Here is a 27,653-nt window from a genome sequence, read left to right on the forward strand (position 1 = left end):
TAGAATCAAAGCTCACTCCAGTTTGAGAAATATTTACATGAAGGACATAAGAAAGACCAACCTGATGTAGCAGAAGCAAAGAGAGGTGAAGATAAAAATCTAAAGGATTCACCCATTTGAAGAAGCAAGTCCAGTTCCAGTACAGCTTTCATCGTGGAGGACAAAACTGTAAGAAAGGTGAAAAGCTGCTCTCTAAATTATATTTTGATGGAAAGCTGAGGATTTGTTAGAATGGTCCACTTAAAAAAAAAAAAAAAAAAAATCACAGTTTTAGTTATTAGAAAGCTTTTTAGCTTTAAAAAATCACAGACTTGTAAACATAGATTTCTGTTGCTTGGTTGCCAAAAACTGATTGGAAAAATAGCTTTCATGCCAAAAAAATAAACACGTATCTGTTACCTTGTATACAGCTTTAGTAAATATGTACTACAGTTGCTTCGTATTTGTAACATCCACTTTTCACCCTCACAACCATGAGTAACACTCCTAAATTTGATTCAGGAGGAATTCTTCATTATTCAAATTCCTTTTAATATAAAGGCTAACACCCAGACAAGGAATCAGGAAGTTACATTTAAATACTCATTATCCGAAAACATTTCACCAATTCTTTTACATGGCAGGGGTTGAAGAGAGAGAGAAAGAGGGGGAATTTAACAGAAATGTTCCCAAAACTGTACAACCTAACAACTTCACTACTTTGGTTTCAGTAGTTCTGTGGAATAATCTCACATCAAACTGTGTCAACTCCACACAAAGAAATGCAGCAATCATCTTATACATAAGACTTGGGAAGTTTCAAGAGTTATCAGTGTTGTAGGGTCCAGCAACGGAACCAGCTCCTCTAGAGCATCTTGGGTTCACCAGCACACCTACTGCATCTCTCTGGCCCTTCATCCTAAGTCACTTTCTTCTTGGAGTCAATTTATTCCCCTTTCCCTCCCAGCAGGGGAGAACAGACAGCCAAAATCACATTTTCAAGCAAGACCCCTGCAAAGTAATCTTACTGTGAATGGAAGGAACAAAGAGGAGTTGGCAGGCAACGTCTCCCCAGAATAAAAACAAATAATAGATCCAATGTCCAGAAACTCATTCTATGGGCAGCAGCAGAAGGAAATAATGGAAGGAACATCCCATGGGGAACACACCAAACCTTCTGCATAGCTGCCAAATTTAAAACTCAGGTTTTTATAGCCTCCAGGTTCAAGATTTTGGGAAGTGTCAAAACTGAGACTTTCTAATTGTGCCTAATTTTGCATGAACATTTTTTACTCTTCCAGGAAATCCTGTGATGGAAGCACATCCCCCAGTGCTAACAAGACACTGACAAACTCATTGTTAAATATGACAAATCTGTCATAACCTATTCCCATCGTGCTCAGCACATGACAGGTCAAACACAAATTGCCAGCTGCCAAGTTCAACTCATATTTTTCTCATATGCCAAGAAAAGATTCAAATGGAAGAGGAAAAAAAAGAGCTAGACTTTTTCATTCAGGACAGCAACTACCTTGAGATTTATACTGAGCATATTTACATTTTCTGCAAGTGAACGTGCTAATGAAGTTTTGTACCTACGAGTACAAAAGTTAGCAGAAGCAGAACGTAGCCACACATTTTGGTAATGAATCATTTAGCTATCTGGGATTTGTCCTAATGGAAAGCTCATTTCTTAAAATCAGGCATGTCACGCTCCTCCTGCTTGATATCCCAGTAATTGTCTCTGGCATGATGAATCCTGAGGATGCTGTGACAGGGCTCAGTGAGATCACGAAAGGTTTATACTAGTCAGGGAATAGTAAACTGTCTCTCCATGCTGGCTCAGGAGCCAAAAGCACTTTCAGCTGTTAGGAGGCTCAGAAGTACCAACTGGTGAGCTGCTGTCCATGCCCCCCGTCAGCCCTTGGCAATGTGTAGCACGTGCTGCCTCAGCTCCGGGCAGGGAGACAACCTACATCCTCGCGAGGGAGGCCAAGGACACTTGGACCATGTGCGAGGCTGCTAGCTACTGCACAGGGCTAGGAAAGAAAAAAACACCAACCAACCCAAACAGTATCACTAATGACCCTGTGTTCAGCCTGAGTTATGCACCTCCAGGCCAGATGGGAGCAGATGTTCATAACACTGTTGGGAACGTGAGAAGGACAAGATCAAAACGTTCGCTTTGTCTGCCTACACTAAAGGAGAGACATTTCTGATCATTGTTTCTTCTACTATGACTCCAACCTTGTACATCTTACCTTCACCACTCCCAGCAACCCTAAGCCCATACTTTACCCCCCAGGTTGTCATGTTTTATCCTCATTAGGGCTGCAAGCTGCAACTGCTGCCCAGTCTCCCTACATGAGCTCCTGCAGTCTCTGCATCCCTGACACAGAGTATCCATCACCCATTTCCTCTCATTTCGGTACTACTAGAGACAGCCTGTACTTTCCAGTCTCCACACTCCAATCTCCAGCTCACCCCTACCCACCCAAAGGCTTCCAGCCTTGCACACTGTGGCTTATGTGTCATCTTCACGTTGCAGCTTTAGAACTGCATCATCTCCGAACCCAGCCACGGGGACCGAGATTTTCTCCTGCCAATATCTCAGATACCTGCGGTCTCCCACCAGTCTAGGGCTTCACATCAGCAGCAGCTGGTCATTCCAACAAGATCTACCCAGCACACAGAGTAGGACAGAAGCCATGGACATGCCTTGCAACCAAGAATTTTCTTTCTTTAGGCCTCCCAGCCAAGAAAAGTTTCACCAAAAGTTACACAGCAGCTCCTCCTCCATCCTATGGTCCAGCACAGCAATCTCACTTCTCCTCCCTCCACGAGCGAGGACAGCCACTTTTGCTACAGTCACTTCAGTGGACCATTAGGGAGTTGTGCAAAACTCAAGGTGTCCAGAAGTATGATGGCTGGGTGACTTGACCTCATGACAGCATAACGCACAACGCCTGCATCCCCCTTTAGAAACAACTACATATGAAAGAAGCATGAATATAATGGCATCATTGTTTTGGAGCTGAGAATAGCAATAATTTTTTCCTTCTTATCATAAATTCCTCTCAAAAGCCACTTAGTTGCAGTAAGTACTTCTTTGTAATCTCTAATGCAAAGTAATATATTCCAATAGAGATTTTACAAGAATCAGCTCATGCTTGAAATCCCAAAGTTCATCCTTCTGAACAGAAAAATTTGTTTTCATTTGAATATGCCTTCTCCTACATTTGCCTTTTATTACTGTACTCCCTCTAAGCATACTGTGTTATGAAGAAGACAATGCAGATTACCTAAGACATTATTTATCTCTTATCTATTGCCTTCACAGTGGTCTATTTTGCTTTTTTCTATTCTGCTTTAACCAGCAGTTAATTCATCTTTCTAAGCGAAAACTCTCCTGAAGTCAACATAAGAGCAGAGGATGAAGACAGAGAGCACACGACTCTGCCACTGACCTGGGTGTCAGTGCAAGGGCAACTCAGACTGATGGGCTTTTCCCTGAGTCTGCAGGGTGGGTGTACAAGGAAGGGAGGAAGGAAAAAGGGGTACAGAGACGGGGTGAACATGAACAACTTAATTATATGAGGATTTTTTTTTTAATGTGTTTATAAAGCTCTATCCTAAGTCCCTTCCTCATCACTTCACCCCACCTCCAAGTACTATATGCTGGGAGAAGAGAGAAGGGACAGGACAGGGACCCGATGTAAGTCCGCACCCTGCAGCAGTGTGCAGCAAGTCAGGTGCTTCCAGGAATCACCTTATGCCCTGTGTGAATGCAGACTGACTGCACTGCAAAGCACAGCAGCCATGTACCAAAAACACACTCCAAGAGCCCTGGCTTACAGCCTGGTCGAATAAAATTGCAGGTGATTTCACCCCTTGGGTGATACCTTGAAGAAATACTTAAATCAATAGTATTGTGTCATTAATTACACTGATCATCAAATCCTTTGTAACTCATTTTTTAGCTCTGAACTGGGAAAAAAAGGGTATTTTTATTTGGAGAAATGCTAGTTAGAACATTTGGCAGCTCCTGGATTATTTTGTGCTGCCCTGACTGCTTGAGAGCTTTTGTAGAATGGGATTTCACAGAGCACGGTCTGAAAGTCTTCACATGCATCTGAAGATTTCCTGATGGCATTTGCTTCTGCTGAGCTGCACAAGCTGACACCAAAGCATCTCCCTTTTGAAGTGTGACAGACAGGTAGCCCCCAGTTCTGCCCTCTGACCCAGGTCCAAATGTCTACAGTAATATGCACATACTCTAGCCTCTTCCCAGACAGTTTCAGAAAAAGTTTTACTTCAGTACCAGACCTAGCAGACACAGAGAGATTAACAGATGGACAAAATCTGGCACTCTGGGACTCTTTCTGAAATCAGTGGCACAAGCGATAGCATGCAGAAGAGTCGCTTGAATTCAGTCTTTCAGCTCACGCATGCCTTCTGTCCTGGACACAACCTTGTGGCACCTGATTTTTATGTCTGGCAAAAATGTACTCAATAAGCAGCTGCCCTCTCTTCCCTTTTGGGGCTGAACCGCTGAAGTTGCCTTCACCTTTCAGAGGGCCAGAGGTACTCCTGTACGGTAATAGCCCCTTCTGGCAAGATCCAGCTTTAGCCACAGAGCTATTCCTGCCGCCAAGGCTCAGCAGTGCACCTGCGCTCCTGGGGGAGAAGTTGTCTAAAGATCACTTGGTATTTGACCTGCTGTGTCACCCAGCAAGGTGCTTCAAAATGCCATCATTATCCCAGGTGCCTAAATAGCCTTCCTGTTGCTCACCCTTGTGCAACAGATGGTTCAAATTGTCTGGCACATACGCACCGACTTCACGCTGAAGAAGTGGCAGGCTGCTAACATCCCCTCTACCCTGCTCTTGGAAAGGAGTCAGGAGCAGACACCAAACACCTGCAAATATTTGAGGCTGAAGTTTTCTTTTTTTGCATTTTTTACATAACCCTCCTCCTGCCAGGCTCTTGCAAAACAGTGTTTTCATGGTTAGTTTAATTCATGTATGTATTATTTATCTGAGATTAAGAAGTAATGTACATTTATAAACTGAATTCTAAGAAGGTGGGTAAACCACAAATATCAGACCTAAGACAGTATTAACAGAGAAAACACAAGAATAATGATACTTTGTTAGGAGTTAAAGACCTCCCTTTGCATACTTCTCCCCTCCCTTTTACTTTCAAGCCTCCTTTATGTTTAGATGACAACCCAGACAACTGAAATACATTTCATTAGATTAAAAACTAAAATACTTGCAGAGCTGTGTGGTAAGAGAGTTCTGAACCAGGAACAGGGATTAATCATTCATTTTCCAACCAACAGTACAAGCAGACAGAGCTTCACCCTGACCAGATACACTCAGGCAAATATTCTTCCATCTCTCCCACTCCCTTCAGAAACATGCCAAACACACAGTTTACTAAAAATGGTCTTTAGCATTCAAACTATTGTTTGAATTAGTACATAATTCTCAAATATGGGTAGCCTTTCAGAACACAACACAAGGGAGTATATTTATTGCCTACACAACTGCTACATTCAATGGTTTTCAAGTATCTTGTGTTTTAATCTTAATTAAGGTCTTCATGGTTCTGTCTCGGCTTCCTGAAAATTCCCCCCATGATGAGTACAGGTAGAACACTTCCCAGGACACTCCAGGAGAAAATTTAATGGAAAATGCTGCTGCTGCTGCAATTCCAGCCAAGTCCTGCTGATAAGATTTGCCTGTACATATCTAACTTACTAAGTACACATAACGTACTAAAATTTTATATAGTTTTTTAAATATTTATGAAAAAATATAAATATATATATAAATAAAATCTACAGCCATGCCTATATCTCCCTTTCTTCAGTGGGAAAAATCATCAGCTGCTAGTTTTCACTTATACACATAAAGAATCGCATACACTGGCCATAACCCCACTGTAGCCCAACACTGGCTTATTCGAAGAAATTAAAGCCAGGAGCAACTACCAGATTTAGAGATTCAGTTTTTGCCATCACTCTCAGAGGCTGCTCCTTCACTCACAGCATCAGTGGACCCATGCACAAGATATGTCCTTCCATATGGAAGGACACATACCTGCCCCACAGACTTGCAATGAGCCTCGCTGTATGGCATTATAGTGAAGATACCAAAATATCCTGACAAGTTACTTTAATTCTTTTAAAGCCTCAAACTAGACATTTCATTCATAATAAGTGATAGTATTCATTAAAATAAATGTTTAACAGCCAGTTATTAGCAAAGTGGTCATACTTTAAACATTTAATTTGCTACCGATACAGTTTTGCATTAGCAAGCCTGGAAAACAATTACAAATTACACAATTCAATTTTCCAAATGGATTATTCCATAACTAGACAGAAAGACTGTTTAAATTACTTCTGCTGTTTCAAGGCAAGATTAATACAATCGGATTAAAACTTAAAACCCCTCAAGGAATCAGTATATTCCTGTCAGCAGTATGCAATTAGTTGGTTTTGTATTGGAATATTAAGGATTCTTCTGGCACACTGCAAAGTCAAAAGTCACTTGGAGAAATAAGAATTTCTTCCTTCTTCCAATATTATTTTGTTAAAGCATATGGTAATTTGTGGTTGATTATTTACATTTAACAAGTGAAAACTAGACAGCTACCTGAAAGGCAACTCTCTGCTTAGATTTTGTAGCCTGGATCCTAATTATTTTCTCTCCCTTGTGGGACCAAATGAATTGAGCAATTTGCTTTGTGTATGCAAATTTCCAGTTCATTTCATAAGCTACAGATGCCTGTTCTCAGATGACCTGTACTTTAGGACACTTTAACCTTTCCACTTTTAAAAAAAATAGAACAAGATCAGAAAGTACTTAAAGGTCAATATTATACCAAAAAAAAGTACTTATTTCTTTTGTTGTTTTAAACTTCTGGTGGCAAGGATGTCAAAATTCAGCCCCTGGTGCAGGGCTGCAGTGGAGGACACATACATCATGCATTCAAATGCGAACAAATTGGACCCTCCGATATAACAGCAGCTCAGGTCCAGTGACTGGTACCACCACAGTGCCAACGGAACAAATGCTCTGGACAGCCTCTTTCCACTAATAAATCGAAGTAACATTTGCACTTTAATTCATCACAGAAAAAAAAAGAAAAAAAAAAGCAACAAAATGAAACAATTTAACACTTCAGTGAAGGAGGCAGGTGCTATTGAAAAATTAGCTTCATTCATCGTTTTTCTTTTTCTACGCTTTACAGTTTTATGACAGATTAAACCTTTCCTGAGATTGATGGGGTGAGCGGGGGCTCCCCAATTTTCTAGATTTGATACTGCTTTCAACAGCATTTGAGAATCACTTCAGAACCTAGGTAGGAAGTTAACGACCATATTTCTGAAACACTGGTAATCTGTAAGTGAGGTTTTCCACTTACAGCATCATCTCTCAGACTGAACTGCGTTCATCCTTAGATTCATTAGCACAAGCTTATGACACGGCGACACCTGACACGTTAACAGGACTGGCTGGGCTTCTCATTTGTCAGATTGACTTTATTGTCAGAGACAGCGAGAAGCAGCCTTCTGTCCAGGAGTGACAGAATTAGAATAGTCACAGAAAAGTCTCTACACACCATCAAGCTGTTATTACAACAGCTGCTCTTGCTGACCCAGTGTGTATCAAGACAACAGCAATGACTGTCCTAGGCCTCTGGATGATGTCTTGAGTACCAAAGTCCCATTAGTATTACAAATCAAAACCAGGTGACAAGTAGTGTTAGTTGAAGACTCTGCCATATTAAGGAGTTTGTTGGGGGTTTTTTAATCAATAATTAACTATGCTTTTTATAAGAATCAGTTCAACTACAGAATGGTATAGAGCAGCAGTGACATGTTCTCCTTTTTCAACACCTCATATTTAATACTGTTAGAAGCTGCATCATTCACCACCTTAGAATTTCACACATTTACAAAGCTTATTTTAAAAAGAAACTTTTTATCTACCTGTGCTCTTTGTAAGTTAACACATCTTAGCCAGAAAATGCTATTTAATATTCATTAGCTTCCTTTCAGTAAGGTTAATTAAAAACAAACAGAACCTGTCAACTTGTATAGCTGATGACTCCACAACTAGAGGACAGCCTCATTTACCACGACAGTGAAAAAATGGGGACACTGCAGAGCCCCACTGCCAAACAGCAACACTGCATAAGTGACAACCCCCTGTCCCGGGTCACTCTACTTTGTTAGCACTACTTCATTACAGAGAAGCAAAGAGGAGTGATAAACATGGAGAACAAATGCTGATGGCAATCTTCCCAGGGTAGCTCCCATGAATGGCAGTGAGACTGCTGCCCGGTCGTCCAGCCTGTCTGCACCCCAGTGGCTCTCAGCAAGCGCATCCACAGCGTCCAGCCTGGCGCAGTGCTGGGAAGAGAGATCTCTCCTTTTTATACAGGAGGACTACACACTTTCTGGCAGAAACCTCAGCATTGCATCCTGTCATTTAGGTCTACATACCCGGGACCTGAAGCAGACAGAAGTTTAGGGGAAGGGCTCAGAGTGATTGGAGCTGGCAGTCTAGCTCGGCAGGTCCAAGACACCAAAAAACCATAGAAGCTCAGGCTGATCATCTCAGATTTATTCAGCTTAAGACTCGGACCCCAAGACACCCCGCCCGCCTCCCAAAGGAGACTTAGGAAATAACATACCAGTTCACCCCCACTGGAACCAGTGCTTTCAGGAGTACACACTGCATTCAAATTTGTTTTATTCCTCCAAAAGGCAGACATTTCTCTGCCCACTTCCCCTCAAGACATTTGGGTCTAGGCCTTCATCCTGCCTGAAATAACCCCTAGATTTGGCTAGGTTCTGATAAAAGACACACAAAATATGTGGGTAAGATGTCTTACTGCTATGACAATGTTTCTCAAAACTTCAGCCAAGACTAGGGTTTGCTTTAATGTCTATAACTGTTAATATTACAGATCTGATTATGTACAGTTACAGCTTTCAAAAGCAGAAAGCATGAACCTGGCAGCTACTAAACAGTCAATTCCCAGTGACTGACTGTAATTTAAAATTAAGTAACTGTTAACTATAGACTAAGCTTGACTTAAAACCGAAAATCCCTCCAAGCTAGTGAGACTTTCTGTGGTGCTTCAGCCTGCAGATCCAGACGTAGGAACCTGCTGTTAGGTTACATATGTGACAAACAAGTGCTAACCTACAGAACTTCTTGAAAGGAGAGAAAAAAGTCCAGCCTCATTTAGATTCCCCTTGAATTTCATATCCATTACCTAATGTGAACTTCAAGTCAGTGTATGCTGCTAATATATTGCATTAATACAATGGAAGAAATACAGATTTGCATCAATAATTGACAGAGCCATACTAATATAAATGCAGCGTTTCACACAAAGCTGGAAATTGTCTTATACACAATGTGCAACCCTCACACACATCAAATGAAAAAAAAATGCACTTCTCGTTACTTTTGAAAGTTGCTTAATATAAATTTGAATGAACTATTTCTGGGCATGACTTACTACAAATAGCCACAGGTTTTATGACCAATCAATTACAGATTACATGGCATGTGGACAGACAAGTCTGAATTCAGATTCAGAATTCCCTCAAGATTTCATCCTAAATGTATGTCAAAGTGAGTAAGTGCAGATCAGCCTCAAGCTGAGCTGTGCTCGCCGACTCCTAGGAATTTATGCACATAATTCCTAATCTTCTAATATATTAAGCTTTTGCCAACAATGATTATAAATTAAAGGGTTTCTTATTTTCATCTCCATGCCCAGGAGAATTACACATGTAAATTCTCAGACGAATATGAAATGTGCACATAACTCCAGAGCGATTAGAGGGAAAAACTTCATTCTTTTAATACCGGTGAATTTAGCAAAGGTTTTCACACCATCACTGCAAGAAAAATTTGCATGTTGTCCTTCATTTCTGTAGCTGTTTACTGTTTTCCCACAGATCCAAAATCCTAGTAAAATGGGAACCTCTAAGTACCCAGCTTTTTGAATCCACATCACTTTTGATGGTCGTCACTGTAATTATGAAGAGTAGTAGTCACTGCAAAGTATCTCAGATCTGCTTTTAAAGGGGTGAGGAGAGGAAAGGATATCTTCTCTAAAAATAAAGTCATTTTCCATTAGCTTGGCAAGATGTTTGCTACAAAGCAGAAAATAGAACACTTATTCTGCCTCTACTTCACTGCAGGAAAGAACATACAAGTGGGTTTAGGACCTTGATAAAAAAATTGCCAATTTTCAGGCTAATTAATACATATCACCTTCAGATTTTATTCTTGGTTGTATGTGGAAAAAAAAAAAAAAGTTTGAGAAACAGCCATATTACCAAGTCTTTACCTTGTGATAGCATCTAAAGTAAGCAGCTCGTTCATCTGAGAATTTCTCCAGCCTCTTCGGTCCTTTGCTTGAAGCTTTTTTGAATACTAACCAGCATCTCTGATAAATCTAAAAACACAAGAGAGTAAACTTGGCATCTCCAATGACTTGAATATCACTAATATTCACATAGAAGTTAAACTCATAAATCGGCTGTTGCTCTGGAGCTACAATTAATGACTCTCGGTAGCTTAGACAAAACATAAAATCAAGCTAATGGATAGTTATATCCTATTTCTTTGGAATTACGATACAGTCAGAAATTCTTACGAAGACAGTGCATGCTTGCATGAAAGGTGCTAGGAAGAAAGAGCTGTAATTACGCTTGCAAATGCAGGGCTTTCTAGGAAACAGCTTTTTAAAAATAAAGTGACACACTTTTCCATGTGGATTTGTTACTGGTTCCAGTCTTGCATGCTTAAGACAGACATGAAGCAAGCTTGAGCAGACAAGTAGGAATGGGCATTCCATCACACAAGTACAAGAGATAAAACTGTAAGTGTATATTCTATGTATAAGGGTAAATGAAGATACATAAGGTAGAAGGAACTGAATCACTAGGTAACAAAAAAGACATTGTTTAACTGTGGAAGCCAGGACTATTCTGACAACGGGTGTTTTGCTTTCAAGGTCCAGTTGAATTTCAATTCAAGTCACTTGGAGCAGACTCTGTCTGTGCAGAGTGATTGAAAAAGCACCTTTCCATCTACAGCATTAAGCCACTTCATCTCTCAAACTTCTGCCACCACTTCTTGCAATCTTCCCACCTATTCTTTAACTGTGGTGCACTTTCTACCCTCCTCTTACATTCAAAACCATAGCTCTCAGCTTACATACCATACTGTCTGTACAGAAGGAAAGAATTATAAGCCTTGCCAACTGTTCACAGCCTACATTTAATCAGTAATTTCAAAGTAACACCTGGTAAGTTAGAAATAAAGCAAAACTGCCACTAAAATTAGTGTGACTTCAAAGAAAAAAATCTGATCAGCCATTATTAAGTAGTTCACAGCTCTGGCAGATCTCCAGTGCAGCACAAATTCACTGGAGTGATCAGTGACGAGGCCCATCAAAACACCTCACTGCCTCCAGCTAAGCCAGCACCCAACAGGTAACCAGCAGACAAGGCAACTCCATCCTTTGAACCCTTGGGTTTCTAACCAATATATTGAGCACAAAACAATTATGTCCATGAAAAGTAGCTATCACTTTATTTCTGTATCCAGAAATGATTGTTGACTAGCTGTGCTGCTTTCACCAGCTTTTAGCTGTTGCTATAAAGCTGTTCAGGGAACCACATTACTCCCCCCCAGCTTTACTATTCTGCCTCGCATGTGGGCACTCATACTCCTGGCCCACTTGGCTGCAGAAGCATTTAGCATATGGACAGGCTGCTCTGATGCCAGGCACCAGCTGAACCTATCAAGATTTTCTTCCAATTTTCCAGCTTATTGGCCACTCAACCTGTTCTGTATAATGCAAGGGCTTGAATTGAATTGTTCAAAAATTACTAGACACTGACCAACATTACAGCTTACCACCAAAAAAGCAATTTAGATATGCACCCACTTCTACTGGAGGAGACTTGCTACATTTGCCTTCTGAGAATCTTGTTTGCTGGGCCTAGATAACCTCATCACACCTGACAAGAATAACTCTCCAAAATGCCACCCAAAAGAGATTGTCAAAACTTTCAGTATTCAGCCCTTTTGCTTTTCAAAAACCTGTATTTTTAACTTTAGCAATTAGAAGACCATAGAAGAGAACAGAATCCTTTAGTAATGCATTTGCCGTTGTACAACACACACGAGGACAACAACTACAATGTGATGATCTCCTACTCAGACCATCTGCACTCAGAAGCACCTCTCTGGGTCAGCAAGCATCTCAAAGCTGTAGCTGTGCTCCAGTGAGCTCAGCAGCACACAGAATTAGGGGCGGAACAGGAGAATAACATTCTAATACAAATAAGCAAATAAAGTTTTGCTCTGCCTCCAGCTGGGCACAGATCTGGTATGGTTATCACCCTTCCAAATGACACTAGGAGCATAAGTATTATTAACAATCAACTACAGTCAAGCATGGGAGATGGCTATAAGTTGGTGCTATTGGAATTTATTACTGCAGTTCAACAATGACTAATCCAAGACTAATTCTTGGATTTAGATCAGAATCAGGGCACAGCTGGGGGAAAAAAAAAAAAAAACTGTTACATGTAAGTACCTCCAAGGATGCAAAAGCCAAATCAGCCTACAATATAAATACTGGTCTTTGAGTTTTGGTTCCAATCCCATATTACAACAATTCTCTACCAAAAGAGTCCTCGGGTTGGAATACATTATGCCAGTGCCTCAGGACAACATCATCACAACCCAAGTAACTACACCTATAAAGAACAAACGGCATTCATCACGCTAACTTGAGCAAACTGGAAGAAAGTCAGGTCGTGAAGGTCCTTCCCCTGAACTTCTTCCTCCTTCTGTGTGAGCTAGTCAGCTCTCTCCTCTTAGGGAATCTCTAGGCAGAGAGATTCTACCACAACAGTAGTTTAAAGTAGAATAAAGTATTTTGTTTTGATTATAGACAATGAACAATTTTTTGCCTGAATATACAGTTTGGAATCCCATTAATGCTAGTGATCTGATGGTTAACTCCTCTCTGCTGAGCTTATATAAACAAACTGAAAAAGAAGATAACATCCCTTCACTTGAAACCTGCTTAGCACCTTCAAAAATGAGATAATGGAGGCATCAAGAATGGGTACTGCTATCACAGTCCCATTTCTATGCTCCCATGACACATGTATCTCACATGTGAACATCCAGCACCATCTTAACAGAGCATAAACTACGTGATACCCTAAACCTCTAGCAATAAAGCAATAAAAAAAGGGGGTTGGACTATGTGACCTTTAAAGGTCCCTTCCAACCCAAACCATTCTATGATTCTGTGAATAACCAATTTGGCAGCACCTGCCTAGGAGCACTGAAAGTCCTTCAAAGCAGTCAATGCACAGAAGAGATGATGTTGTGCCCAAGACAGAGAGCTAATCACAGACCCTGTTATGAACTACAATACAGAAGAAGTAATCAGGTCTTTGACGCCATCATGATCTAGTACACGTCTGAGACTTGTCAGTATTTCAAGTTGAAGACGGCATGTGAACTGTTTACAGTGTTACAGCTGCCTGACAGCAGCAACAAGAACCAGCCCCAAATGCTCTTAGGTGCCTATTCCATCATGAATACTTTGCTCACTTATCCCTCAAATCAACGTTTTCACTACTACTCCATGAATAGGAATTAGTTGAAAGTACTGCTGTAATTACTTCCACTCCAAACACTTGGGCTGACAGTGATTAGATAATCCAAACAGCAAATCAGGATCTGATGTGCTGAGAGAGAACAGTAATAGCCATCACTTGCATAACACCTAAAACTTACAAAGCTCTCCCTGTGATATCTTCCGAGAAAGCCTAACTCAAAATTTAATTTGAGTATCAAAAATTAGCATCTACTTCCTATGGTCTCTCCTGAAAATTTCGGCTTCTAACAGCCCATGGAGCAGGTAACAATTTAAAACTCGAGGGAAATAATGCGACTGTTTATGAAGTGGATCATCCGAAACCCGGATAGGTGATCCAATATGCATGTCCAAGGTCACATCAAAACAGTTCTATTTTTGGCTCTAAATACCAGCTGATATAAATCATTACCACAACTGAAGTGAAAGAAGGAGTGACTTCAAAGGAATGATGCAATCTGAGTATTTGGATTCCTGCCTCTCAGTGCTATGCCTTCGAAACCAGGCAGGATTGCTCAGCCATTCCCATGCTCCTTCTGATACTGGAAATACACTGTGAAGAAAAGGAGCTGTTAGCCTCAGCTGGAACTGGTCAGCATCTGGCTGGGTAAAGTGGAAAAATGTCTTTTGACTTTCCTGGGTTTCATGATTCAGTCGTGGTTTGAGAATACTCTCATGCAGAGAGGGAAACTGAAACCAGAGGCTTGCTGTCCTACGTGACGGCCCAAACCCCTGGACCATCCTGGAAATGGGTGTGGGGAGGGAGACCTGTCAGTCTTCAGCACCTCTCAACTGATCAGAAAAGCAAGATAACTAAGAGCTAGATTTCGGAGTGTCTAAAATGTCATTTGTTATACGTGAAGCACAAACTATTCCACACAAGAAACAGACATTTGAATTTAGAAACTAAAATTTGCATTTCAGCCCAAAGCAAGTTTACCCCTCCCCTCAATACTTTTGTTCAGCAACTGATCTAAAAAAGTATCTGGAAATAGCCAACTATTTAGAAATTGGAGGGGAGAGGCTATTTTTCATATCTTGGGGCACGGGGTTTAAAACTGGCTATTTTTTAAAACTAAGATATGTTGCTTCCGCTACGCTATGGCAAAGCAAGCCTATTTTACTTCAGTTCCAAACAATCCCACCCCTTATTTGTTTGTTATTTAACAGGGATGTAGAGGTCAGAGACAGTAGCACAAAGTCTCATCTGGCAAATTTCTCCTTTGCAAACAAAAAGTGAGCCTTCAGGGAAAGCTGCCCTATTCTATTCTTGTGTCGTGTTTTTCTGCTATCTGCCCTAAAACAAAGAATTCCAATGAGCTGCTTTTACAGGGACACCGAACTTGCCGTCAAATAAACACAAACTTTGCTTTTTTTAAAAGCAGTAGCTGAAAGTACTATCATGCAGCTTGGGATGATTACCAGAAAGCCTGGGCCATTGCCAGGAACTTGCCATTTGTGACTCTGATAACCTCTAGAAACAGATAATCTAGCAAAGGCACAGCACAACAGCACAAGAAATTTCTTACAGTATGTCCTGAACGTTTTTTTTGGTAGGAAAAAAATGCCGCCAATTTATCCAAGACTGATAAAATAGCTCACCCACTGAAGTACCTCTGGTGCATACGGAAAATTATTTGAGTGTTTTGCTGAGATTTGCCAGGGAGTCTCCAGTGGACTGGAGTTCCAGGTACAAGATCCCTTCCAACAGGGTGTTGCTCACACAGGAAATTAGCCAGCTAGTGCTAAGTGTTTGGATCTTAATTCCTGTATTTAAAAAAAAAAAAACCCAAACCATTAATATGTATGTCACTGCTGATTCAAAAGGTGATAAAAGAACCCTGAAATAGAACTCCCAGCCAGCAGGAAATTTCTGAGGAGATTGGATCTAGAATTTTGCTTTGCATCTAGAAAAATGAAATATTGCCAGCAAAGGCAGATTGCAGCTCATTCATTTAATTATATTCACTTCACACGTCTGAAGCAGTAGATCTCCATTAGGTAGCTGTTTCTTCGTGAAAAACTGGAGGACTGCTTTCTAGTAAAAAGTTCTAGGTATCAGAAAGTATGATGATGCCTTATGTGTCATGTTGAATGGGACTATGTGGCTCTAGTGAAGACCCCACAATATTTCCATGACTTCACACAATGGAAGTACTTAATTTGAATGTATTTCTTCCGTAAGGTTGTGACTCGCCTCTACTTTTCCAGCCCAGCTTTGTCCCTTGCCCACTTCATCCCCATATTGGCAGCTGTGTTCAGCTCTATTTCATTCTGAAAAAACACAATGTACATATAAAACAATTACAAGTAGATGGATTACTAGAAAGAATCACATAGCTGTAAACATATCTAACTTGTACTGAAATGTGTTTAGCATGACTTAAACGGTGCACAGAAGTGTAAACTGGTTCACTGGCTTTGTAAAACAAGCAGCAAAGTTGTCCACATGTTGTCTGTAAAGATATCGCTGCACTTGGCAACAAGACAATTTCGTTTTCCCAGAATACCCATTTAATGTGAATGTGTTATGAGTAAGCGATATTGCATTATTCATTGTGATCAGGTTATAATAACTACATAAATCAAAGCTGGTTTACATCAAGCTATCTCCTTCTCTGGGGTACTACAGAAAATAATCTAGATTTCTCCTTCCCCTGAGAAACACATTTGTGGAGAGATAAACCTCACTCCTTCCTCTCATTCAGTATAGATCTTCAGAAACAATATTTTACACTAAGTCATCCACAGCTGCTAATAGGGAATGAAGCTGTAATCTTGTCTCGGTGCCTGTTCAGAATGCACAATATTGCTCAGTATTGCAAAGTTTTTTCATCAAGTTACAAAATCCAGCTTTGGCACTGGCCAGAACTTGCTGAAAGACCAGTGCACAAAAAAAACATTTGGCAGATCTGTATGAATCTATACACCTTCTTTTACTCTTACACTTATTAATGCAAGTCACAACAGATGCCTACTGCTCTAAAATATGAGGCATTTTAATCAGTCTTTCTTCTTCAAAAACTCTCTTTCTACCCCTTCCCTCCCAACTGGAATTGCATCAACCAGAAGTGGGATTGTTGTTAATGGTTCAGGCTCAGAACTCAAAGCCATTCCTCCAGCCTTAGTTTAAAAGCCCAAACAGCTGGATTTGAGCCTACGGATGCATTCCCACTTGGCACACCAGTTAGAAGGCAACTTTGTTCTAAATCTTTTTTTTTTTTCCGTCCTTCACAATTACATGGGATTCATTCCACAGACAAGATTTACTTACTGCCAAAACATCCTCAGTAACTAGAAGTCTGCGTGCTGTGATCTAAGGCACATTGTCCGAGCTATGGCAAGGTGGTGAGGAGCACAGTCTAAGTACAGACAGTAAAATGGCTCACCCAAGGTTACCTAACAATTCAGTAACGGAGCCTTTGTTTTATTTCATGTCTATACTATGCTCTGTGACAACGGACGCTGACAGGGAAACACAAGCAGCATTTTACAGGTTTTGCTTGTAACTGCTGTATATTAGTCATTGGTTCAGACAAAGGGGAAAAAATGCTCAACAAAAATGCTGCTGCTGGTGGCACAGGTCACCTCTGGCAGACTTCAAGATGGGATGGGCTCATTCAAAGACAAGAAGGGATTTCCCGATACATTCCAGCTTGGTAGAAGATTATTTTAAAAAAATAAATAAATTAAAGGGACACACAGGAGCTTATGAGAGCCCTTTACAGTGAGTCACTGCAACTGTCAATAAAATAGTTTAGAAGCAATGTACCCCTTCAAATTGTTGATGCACTCAGCAGTTGGAAGTCTAGAGTTCAGAGGCATCGATACAGATCCTGGCCAGATGATGAAGCACATTACCAGTGAAATCTCTCTGACATACAATCTTTTGAGGGCTTTGGAAGGACATTATGGTTCAGTTCAGACAGTGCAGAGAAGCCACCAGACTTTTGGGGACACCTAAAACAGCATTCTGGACCTCAAGGGACCAGCAAAGGGCTCCAAGCCCATAGGACACCCAGGAGGTTGGCACCTGGAACAGAACAGTGATGGCTGCTAATGCAAAATGTCTATTGAGAAGACAGGGCCAGGATTTAGGACTTGATTATCACATATAAGTACCATAAATGTTCTGCAAAGGAGTAATTTCTTTCCCTTCTTTACTCAGTGCATGGTGCCTTGAATTTGCATTGGCCTGTGCTCCTTCCATGTAACTCACAGGCTACTTGTTGATGAACTAATGTGTAAATAAATTACACTGCATAATAAACCACACAGGAGATTTAAGGGATAAGCAGTCATGCTGTTTGATGTGATGGAGGGCAATATAGAACTTGACTCCATTTTTTAGTTTCTCTAATGACTGTCTAGAATTTCAGGACCTAAATGACATTAAAAGCAAGACTTCAACTTCCAGTCTACTTTTCCTGCAAAAGGGATGAGTTGGGTGCAGTATCATTAGAAAGAGAGCATTAGCTGAAATATGCTTCCACTTTCAGGCCCTTCTTATGGACTTACAGCCTTCAAAGTATAGGGTTGCTGGTTTGTTGGGTGTTTTAAAAATCATACACAGCAAAGGTTATAATTTTGGGCTGAGTTAGGCGATTAGAGGAGAGTGCCTCCAAGTACCAAGAAGCATTTACAGCAGAAACCCTGTCTTGCTAGTGACAGTTTAAAAAAAGTCAGACTGGAGCTAAGTATCTGATTTGGTTCCTTGAACATCTGCTAAGCTTTATATATGGGCACAGTTAATTCTAGGCATGAAACTGGATAGGAGAAAATCAGCCTAGGACTCTAACTATTAAAGGAAGAAAAAATAGTAAAGGCTTAAATGCAGGCTAAAAACTGACTCTCTGCAGCCAGCTCACGCTGGCCGAGCTCTACAGAGTGCAGTTGGATGTGCTGTCCTGCTGGGTCAGGCCATTAGTGCGGTCCAGTGAATTAACACAATTTAGTACTGTGTTAGACTTAGGTAACTGCTAAATAACTTAAAATGACTGTGATGAATTATGGTTTGGAATTATTCTTTTTTGTCACTAAGTATCTGATTTGGTTACTTTAATTTCATGGGCTATAGGGGGAAAATGGCATTGATACAGCTCATTAACAGTTCATGGAGCTCACTAATTAGTACATCAGATGCAAAGAGGCTGCAGAGCATACATGCGCTAACCCTTGGTAACAGCCGCTCACAGCTCTAATAAGAACACAAGCTCACCTGCTAAAGCCATGGTAGGGGGATGCTCTCCTGAACTCAGCTGTCAGAAGGCACAGATGGGACTTGCTCCATGTTTGGAGATGAATTGTACTTGCCCACAAACTCCCAGCAACAGGCTTTGTTTGAGCCCCCGAGAGCATACAACCATTTCTAAGAGTTGTATTTCAGAGTTGGACTTGTAATTTTAAGACTACACATAATGAGATAAAAAAGGCAGACAGTGCACTCAAATTAAGCCTTTATCATGGTAGAGTATGTTCTTCAGCAGTAAGCTGCCAGCATCCAAAGCCAGACATGAGAGAAGAGCTTTAGTTTCTCAATCTTCAATGTATGACTTGAACAATTCAGCTGTACCTGTTGCCACTTGCCCACCTGTTAAATTCAGTTAATGATGCTTGTTATGTGCTGCTTGGAGAGCCAAGGATGACAAATGCCCTGCAAGCCCATAACTAACAGATGGGTATAACTGCCCATTTCTGGCCTGCTGTCATTCCTTGCCATTCGCCAATTAATTTAACTGCAAGCTTCAGAAAGCATCACAGGTTTCCTGTAACAAATACATCACCTCCCATCCCTATATACACCCTCCAGACACCCCGAGTAAGTCTCAAGGTTACTCCATTGTACTGTCCCAACACAAGGTAAACTTACCTTACTCCTTCCATATTTTTCTTTCAATTCTGACATCAAAACTGTGCAGTGAGCCATAGGTCATTCCCCCAACCTTTCTGGATGTTGGATCAGTTTTAAAATAAAAGTGAATTTGCATAAAAGAGCAAATAATGCTACCAAGTGAGTCACTGCAAGCTGGACTTCACCAAAATATAGTGCTTTGTTAAAAGTGACAGAATTACAGCCCATTAAATCATAGTAACAAGCACTTCAGCATTGCCTTACAGGATTGCAGCAAATAGTTGAAGTCATTCGGCCAGACTGCTAGATGGACTGATACTCTGTTCAAAGCTGCTGCAGGGAGAAGTCCGCGGCAGTCAAAATGCATTTCCCTTTTCAAGCCCTCTGGTGCACTGGCTTCAGAACGATAACCTGCAGTGTATCCTGAATTACTGAAGGCATGGGCACAAACGGATCCAAGTCAGAGCAGAGAGCCCACAGGCCTGTGGTCAGCAGACGGACTCCATCCTGGGTATAAACTGGTTATAAACCTAAGAGCTCTGTTGCAATGCTAGAACTTTTAAAGCTACTGACCAGGTGAAACGTGTAACCAGTTTGTCCAATATTTCAAAAACAAAATTCAGTCAGTTTCCTAGTAAAGGTGCAACTGAGGCTGGGGGGAGGGTTTTGCTTGTTTATTGGGTTTATTTCTCTTTTGGTTTGGGTTGGAGGGGATGGGCTAATACTGACTTAAAGAAACGCAGATTAAAACACGGATTCCAGAGCCAATATTTCCCTGGTAGACTTTAGCTTTCCACTGGATCTTGCAGTCCTCTTGCATTTGCTTAGGGTAATCTACACATTAGTTCAAATGGACAAACCCAACCTCTATTAATTTCTCATGTCCTAGCTGTGTAGTACTAATTAAAGAAAGAGTTCAGGAGTTCATTCACATTTAGGCAGACTCCATCCTCAGGAAAGTATGACTGCTTCATAAAAAAAGTCTATGAAATCTTAGCAGAATACCGTCTTAATTTGCACTACTTCATTTAACAGAGAATAGGCACTTGTATTTTACCATAAGCACTGTGCCAAGAGTAGGCCACTCAGTATTATGCAGTTAATTCAGTACAATCAGCTAACATCCATCCTCACTGGTGTGGAGACATTAGTGAGAGCATTAAGAGGAATTTTTCCTTTGTCGACCATAGGGCATTGACAGTTCCCCAGATAAACATTACTCGGTAAGTAAAGGGATAATTTAATCTCCTACATTAACATTACTGGGGCGAAATATCACTGATTTTACCGTATTGATATTTTGAATTGAAACAAGTTACATTATTTTCAACAAGGGGGAAAAAAACCCCACTATTCATTCCAATAGCTTGAACTTTCACTGTTATTTCTGACAGCCCTTGATGAAGTCAGACAAGAAGATAATAGGAACAGTCCATCATCTTCCATGGTGTACCTAAAACTACACAAACATCAAATTAAGATGTCAGTCTCAGGTGCAGCCCTTACATCTGTTACTTTCTTTCAAGTGTTTCCACAAACACTGCAAAATGTTATTTTATCACTGATCCAACTTCAGAGTAATGCCCATATACACCAGCAGGAGAATTACCTTCACGCTGTGTAATGAATTGATGATGAAAAGGCATCAAAATCATGAAAGACAAAATTTCACCTGTTTATAATTGGGTTTTCTTTTTCTTTCACTGCCTTTACAATCATTCTTGGCATACCCTTTCATACACAGAGCAGCTAGTGCAGTCACCTCCAGACACCGTACAGACCTTTGTCTCACAAAGGAAGAGTAAATAGTGAAAATACAGAACTGGGACCCACAAGTGACAGAAGATGAGGAAAGTGAGATAAAAGCAGAAGAAAAAGGGTGTTCTGGTCAGTTTTGCATTAGACTTGTTAAAATGAACACTCCATCTTTAGAACAAGATAGCAAATGGGCAAGAACCACTTGTTTACTAGTTAACTCAGTTTATGAAAAAAGGCAAATTTGCAATATCATTGTTTTGCTTCACAAACCAAGCCCATCTTCCAAAGAACATGGAAGGTAATTTACCAGAAAACATATGCTGGAAAGCACAAGAAAAGCTGCTCCTGCTCCTAAAAAGGGCCACCATCAAAACAGGAATTTCATGCTCCAAATCATGATCTGCATAATCTCCCATCTTCTACCTCTTGGAGAAAAACTGCAACAGTTCCTAGGCTTGTTTTGGGGGATTTTGGTGGGGTATTTTTGGAACCAAATTAGGCTCTTTTTCGTTTCTTTGCACACAGTCCTAAAGATCAGATTTGCCTATTTTTAAGATATACAAACCTCCAGATTTCCCAGCTCATTTTAGAATCATAGCTTGGACTATGAGCGATATCCAAAACAAACTCAGATGCTGCCCCAAAATGAAACTCAGATAGGAAAAGCAGTGTGATGAAAAGTGGGGGGCCATGAGAAAGAAATCAGATCCTTGCTTCTCCATCCTGTTTTCACAAAGCAAAAATTGAGATACCTTAAGAGAAGAAACAAAATATAATTCTACCATGTGAGTTGCAAAACCTCCTTTTAACTCATCCTGAATTCAGTGACAAGCACCGTGCTCTTCTAACACATAGATCACACAGGGTGCGCAGCTCCCGAATGACAAGCACCGCTTGCTTTTCTCCAACTCAACTTCTTGGCTTCAAGGATCTTTGCTTCAATTCCAGATGTAACCCCATCAAGATACCTACTGACTTGGACTTAAATCCCATTAACTTTGTGCCAGAGGAAATCCAACGGGGACTTGCTCATGGGCTGAGAGACCCAATGCCAGAAGCCAGATGGAGCTGCATTAGGTCTTGAATGACATTTACTGGTATTCCTCCCCTTACGAGCTCAAGGATAAAAGCTCAAACCTTCTAAGCAATGTCCTGGATCCTATCCCTGCTGCCACTGAGACGTTCCAAGCAGTAAGAAATCTTAATATCTGTGAATATGTTCCAACACCTTATTTAACAGTTTTCTAAAAATATGAATATCTAATGGGCTTAATATCTTGCAGATTGAAGTTGGTACATAAGAAATCTGCTCAGTTTTTCTCTGTCTCAATGCTTCCAGACTGAAAGGAGCTGTATAGGTGAACACAAGAGATTTATTAATAAAGCTGCTTCAAATGTAGATATAGGCAGGCAGCTTTTCCTTTTCCTTCTCCTTCTCCTTCCCCCCTCCCCCCCCACCTTACATCACTCTTGTTTCCAGTTTTCACAGCTCATACTCTAAAATCCCTATATTAACTTTCTGGCACGCTTATTCAAGCACCAATCTCTTTAACCATATGGTTCTAGTCCTGCAGATTGTCTCTCCCCCATTTTACCTCTCCTCCCACAGGGTTTCACAGAAACAGTGCTATGCAAAACTTGTAAAAGTACATGTCATTTTAAATGTTCAACACCAATCTTCTCAATGAAGTTTCTACAGAAGTCAGCTTAATTAAAATCAAGAACAGAAAACCCTGAAACCTTAATCTCTTTTCAGCTTTTGACAATCAAAAATTTCCGCTGAAGTTTAAAAAAAAAAAGAAAAAGGCTGAAGTGGACAAGTCCAAAACTTTATACAACAGTTTTTCCAAACTTCTAAGCATGAATCAGAAGTTTTCCCATCTAGTCTTAAAACAAGCGTATGCAGTAAGCATTAACTTCATTAACTGTCTATAGGACAAAATTGTTGTATTTTCCCACTTAAATCTTGCATATGGCCACTGTCCAACATGTAAGTTCTCACGCAATACTCAAATACACAAGAAATTAACATCTTCCTAATTTTAGGTGAATATTTCATATTGCCAGTAAAGCACTAATCAAAGTAAGAAGCAGTCAGTCCAGAAACCTAAGAATGATTTTTTGCATTGAGTTTTTAAATTAATGGAGAAATATTTGAGTACTGCTCATGTTACTTCACTTAAGAAGTGAAGTAGAAACCTCCTCTGCCACAAACTACACGAAGACTACACGATTACAAATTCCTACTATGGGCTTGGCCAGGAGAGCCCTGGTTCTGCATTGGAGGACACCACTTACACCACATTGCTTCACACTGACGTGATTAAGAGGTTTTGGGCTAGTCAGACCCATCAAGCAAAGAAAATTGCCACGCACAGATCTAGTTTCTGTCCTCAACAAGGTTAATACTAAAGAGGGTACAAGTCTACTGTTGTAGTTCCAGCAGTCACATCTTTCAGAAGAGACCCAGTTAGTGTTACCTACTAATTTTTACTTCCCCAATTTCACTATGATCAGGACTGTACTGAATTTGGTTAAGTTGGTTCAGATCAGTGTTAAACAGTGTTCAGAACAACGGCACCCACACAAACTTTTTCTGCTAGATGTTAATGTGATCCTTACACTGGTGAGATCGATGCCATCAATGCAGCTACTTTCAGAAGTACAACTTCTGCTTTTCCTCCTTCCCTCCGCTCCAAAAAGTCAGGCCCTACTTAGCATTTCCAGTAACATTCAGCACTTGCATAAGGCCACGCTTGTAATGAGAAATCACTTAATCATGCCCAAGTTGATTTGGAGAGGTGCAAAAAATCAAATTATCCTGCCCCATCAGCGAGGGCAAGGCCACCGAGGAGGAAATGCTGAATCCCCTGACCCACACTGCCTCCAGCACAGCCAGGAAAGTGCCCTGCCAAAAGAACGGTTGGAAGGAAGAGGTCTGGGCTGAGCTTAGTTCATCTTTAGATCTTCAAATAACCTTGTTGCTAGACATATGGGCATAAGTTTCTCCATCTTTAACAAAGGTGGTGAAAGCTGTAATTTAAAACACTGTTCTACACATTTGTTCCCAGAAGATCTGGCCTCATCAGAGGATAACGACAGAAACCCCCCAGGCAGGACTGCAGGAACACGCCTGAAGATGGACACCCCGTGCTTGCCATGTCTGAAACCCTGGAGGACAATGGCTGATCTCTGTGTCCTTAGGAAACCCCCATGAACAAACACAAGTGGTATCAGAATTGCACTTTTGGGCTTCAGCTGCTAAAACCCCACTAACCCTCATGTTGGGTGCTCAGATCTTTTTCTTGGATCCAGCCCAAATTTCCATGGAGGACCCACTCTAATAGACAGATGAGGCTGATCATTCCTTGCATAACAAGGAGGTGCCTCCAACAGATGGGGTTACAGACAACCCCAAGAGCAGGCTGTACAGAGTGCGGATTTAATTAGAAGTGTTGTTAAACAGATACGACTGCAAGAGCAGTTCTGTGCCTCGCCTCGTAAGTGCAAAGTGGAAGATACCTCATGAGACAGGATTCTGCAAAAATCCGTTAGCAGCGTTTCCTTTGCCAGACAGAGGTACAAGAAACAGATTGCTAGGTAAAAAAACTCCACTTTACCCCTCTTTTCCTCTCTGTGAGCTTTATTCTCTGACAAACAGATATAGAAGCCTCTGCAGAGACCTGCGTTTTTAGGAACAGACACTGAGCTGTTAGCACAGCTTCATTAAAGTCAATGGATCCTCCCAAACGAGTGTTTGCAATAGCCTGTAATAATTTGATAGTAATACAAACTTGTGGGGCAGACACCCAGACCTCCACATGCAGGAAATACCTTCATAAAATCATGACAATAATACAATAAATCAGGCTGCCTGTTAATAATGTCCAATTTTGAGAGTTCCGCACATTATTTTTAGTGTTCAGATTGTTTTTCTGGGTTGTAAACATCCAGTGTATCTAGTTAGCAATAGTATATGTTCTAGGAAGATAAATACTTTGTAAGGCTTTTCTAACAAACAACAAATTGCCGGGACTATTTGCTTTAAGTGCTTCTGTCATGCAGAAGCAGTAATCTATGTATATTAATTCAGCAGCATATGCTGTCCTACGCTTTTCCAATTTTAATAACACTGCCTTTTATAAAGGAAAAAAATTTCACCCTCTTGTAGAATACAGGTCACCTTAATTTTCATATGCAAATTATTTCAGCATTTCCTATTCTGCTTTTATGGATGATCTTTAGTGTTTTCTTGAATCCTTTGTGAAAACATGCATTTAAGCTTGGGAAGGCTACTCCTACACCTGTGAGAGCCTAAGTTGTTTTACAACTCCAATTCTTGCATTTTCACCATGAAATTAAGAGACAGACAGCCTGAAGTAACATGTTGCGAATAGCCAGGGAAGAGAAATAGTTTCAATGTTAAAGAGAAGTTTGCAGAAGCAGAAAGCATCACAACCATTACACTTTTTTGCTTTACAATGAAAGAAGTAAGTATGCAAACAACTATATGTTCAATTTTTTAACCATAATTCATTCCTTATTTCAACCTGGATTTATACTGGATTATGGCATAGACCTCTTCTATCAGACGTCTTCCAGAATAAAGACATTTTAAGAGTTTTATTAGCAAGATAGATAAAGATTGCTTCAGCATTGGGAAGTTTGTGATAAGAGGGAAGAGCACGAGAGCACAAACTACTGTAGATGGCTCCACATTTATTTTTAAGCCTTAAAAACTTAAAGGATGCTGTCCATCCTTACTGTTGGACTTTTCCTGGAAGATTGTCCAGTAACACAGCCTCCTCACATTGCGTACACAGAGCTTTGATCCACCTTGTACCACAGCAGGTCAAGCATCACAGTAAACAGAATTAAGATCGCACTTTGATATACCTGTTACATTAATGAGTTTCAAAGTGATGCTATCTGAGAAATGGGGAGACAATGGAAATATTTTCCCAGAAGCCAGACGTGTTCATGGTAGACAAAGCTTGGGAGAAACAGTACAGCCATATTTGTATCACCTTAAGGTGTGCTCAGAAAGGTATTCTACCCCTCCTGGAAAGCAGCAACATGTAAGCCACCACAGCCAAACCCTCTGTTGGGAAGAAGATACCTAGTTTCCAAGCAAGCCAGAGAGAATGTTTTTGGAAGCCAATGTTTTCCAGTCAATCAAGTATTGCGCAGAGCCAAACCAGACTCTACAAGGCTTTGCATAGCTGTGGATATGTGCAACTCCTTAACAGAGACATCTCTGCTCACCACCAGCACATCCCAGCTGGTTCTTGGAGGCACTTCTCTGTTTGATCAGCACTATTTTGCTTTTAGCTGCAGACAGCTCAAGGCAGTTGCTGTTCATCGAAGAGATTGTTTCCCTCTGACACTAACGGTACTTCATCACTTCATGCAACAAGACACTCCAAGTGTGTTACTGGCATACCAGAAGCTAGGGGCTGACAGCTAACCCCATGGCATCTTGCTCCAGCAGTCTCCCATACATCAAGAGGCAGGGACAGGCCAGATGCCTGCAAACTCCGCAGGGTCTTCCAAGGGGAACAGCATCGTCTTTAAAACCCTGTGCGCGGGAGGGCAGCCGGCACGCCATCAGCACTCCCAACACCGCTGCCTGTACCCTGAGGAACAGGCTTCAGGAACATCACCTGCCTTCACCTCGAGCCTCCAGCACTTACTTCTGCCTACACCTTGATGATGGCAGTAGCGGATATCCTTAGAGCAGCTTCTGTGCTCCATAATCCTTGCTCAAAGTGAAACGTGGCTTCCGGCAAACCTGAGTTTAGGTGTGGTTGCAGGAAGGGTAAGCTAAGCCTTAACAACAGGGAGTTCAATAAAAGCGTTACGAGTGCAACCAACACACAGCACTGGGAGCCTCCCACCCCACGAGGAGAGGTAGGCTGGCTGCACCTCGAAGACGACTGTCAAGTGCCCCTTTCCTTTTAAAGCTCTTCAGGCTCAGCAGTGTAACATAGGCCCTCTATTTCAAAGATTTGTTCCTATTTTGATTGTTGTTTGAACACTCAGCTGGGCCAGCCCAACCTAAAATGAAAGCTCAAGCATGTTCACAAGCAGTGCGCAGCCACTCATCCTTAAAATGAAAACACAAGAACTAGCCTTTTCATTAAGGAGAGGAAACATCTCCATGATATATTGCTCCTCAGAAAGGTCATATCTGTATCACAGAACAAGACATTGTTTGAAAATCATAAGCACAAAAAGAAGCCTTTTTTGGTACCTAGGCCATGAAAGGACTCCCCTGTTTCATATGTAGATAGAAAGCACTTAATCAGATGAAAGGTGACTGCAAGCAAAAGTA

General features: G+C 41.0%; 1 protein-coding gene across 9 annotated transcripts in view; it reads right to left on the reverse strand.

Annotated features, from left to right (window-relative positions):
- The window catches only part of DOK5 (docking protein 5), an 82,878-nt gene that overhangs the window by 13,509 nt on the left and 41,716 nt on the right, over positions 1 to 27,653 (reverse strand). For all 9 annotated transcript variants that reach the window (XM_052787156.1, XM_052787083.1, XM_052787108.1 and 6 more), the window contains exon 2: positions 10,369 to 10,476. Coding sequence is in view for 8 of the 9 variants with exons in the window: in XM_052787083.1 (XP_052643043.1) it covers positions 10,369 to 10,476 (108 nt within the window). In the remaining variant the exon portion in view is untranslated. The remainder of the gene's footprint in view (positions 1 to 10,368; positions 10,477 to 27,653) is intronic.

Source organism: Harpia harpyja, chromosome 1, assembly GCF_026419915.1.
Source record: "Harpia harpyja isolate bHarHar1 chromosome 1, bHarHar1 primary haplotype, whole genome shotgun sequence".
Classification (NCBI taxonomy): domain Eukaryota; kingdom Metazoa; phylum Chordata; class Aves; order Accipitriformes; family Accipitridae; genus Harpia; species Harpia harpyja.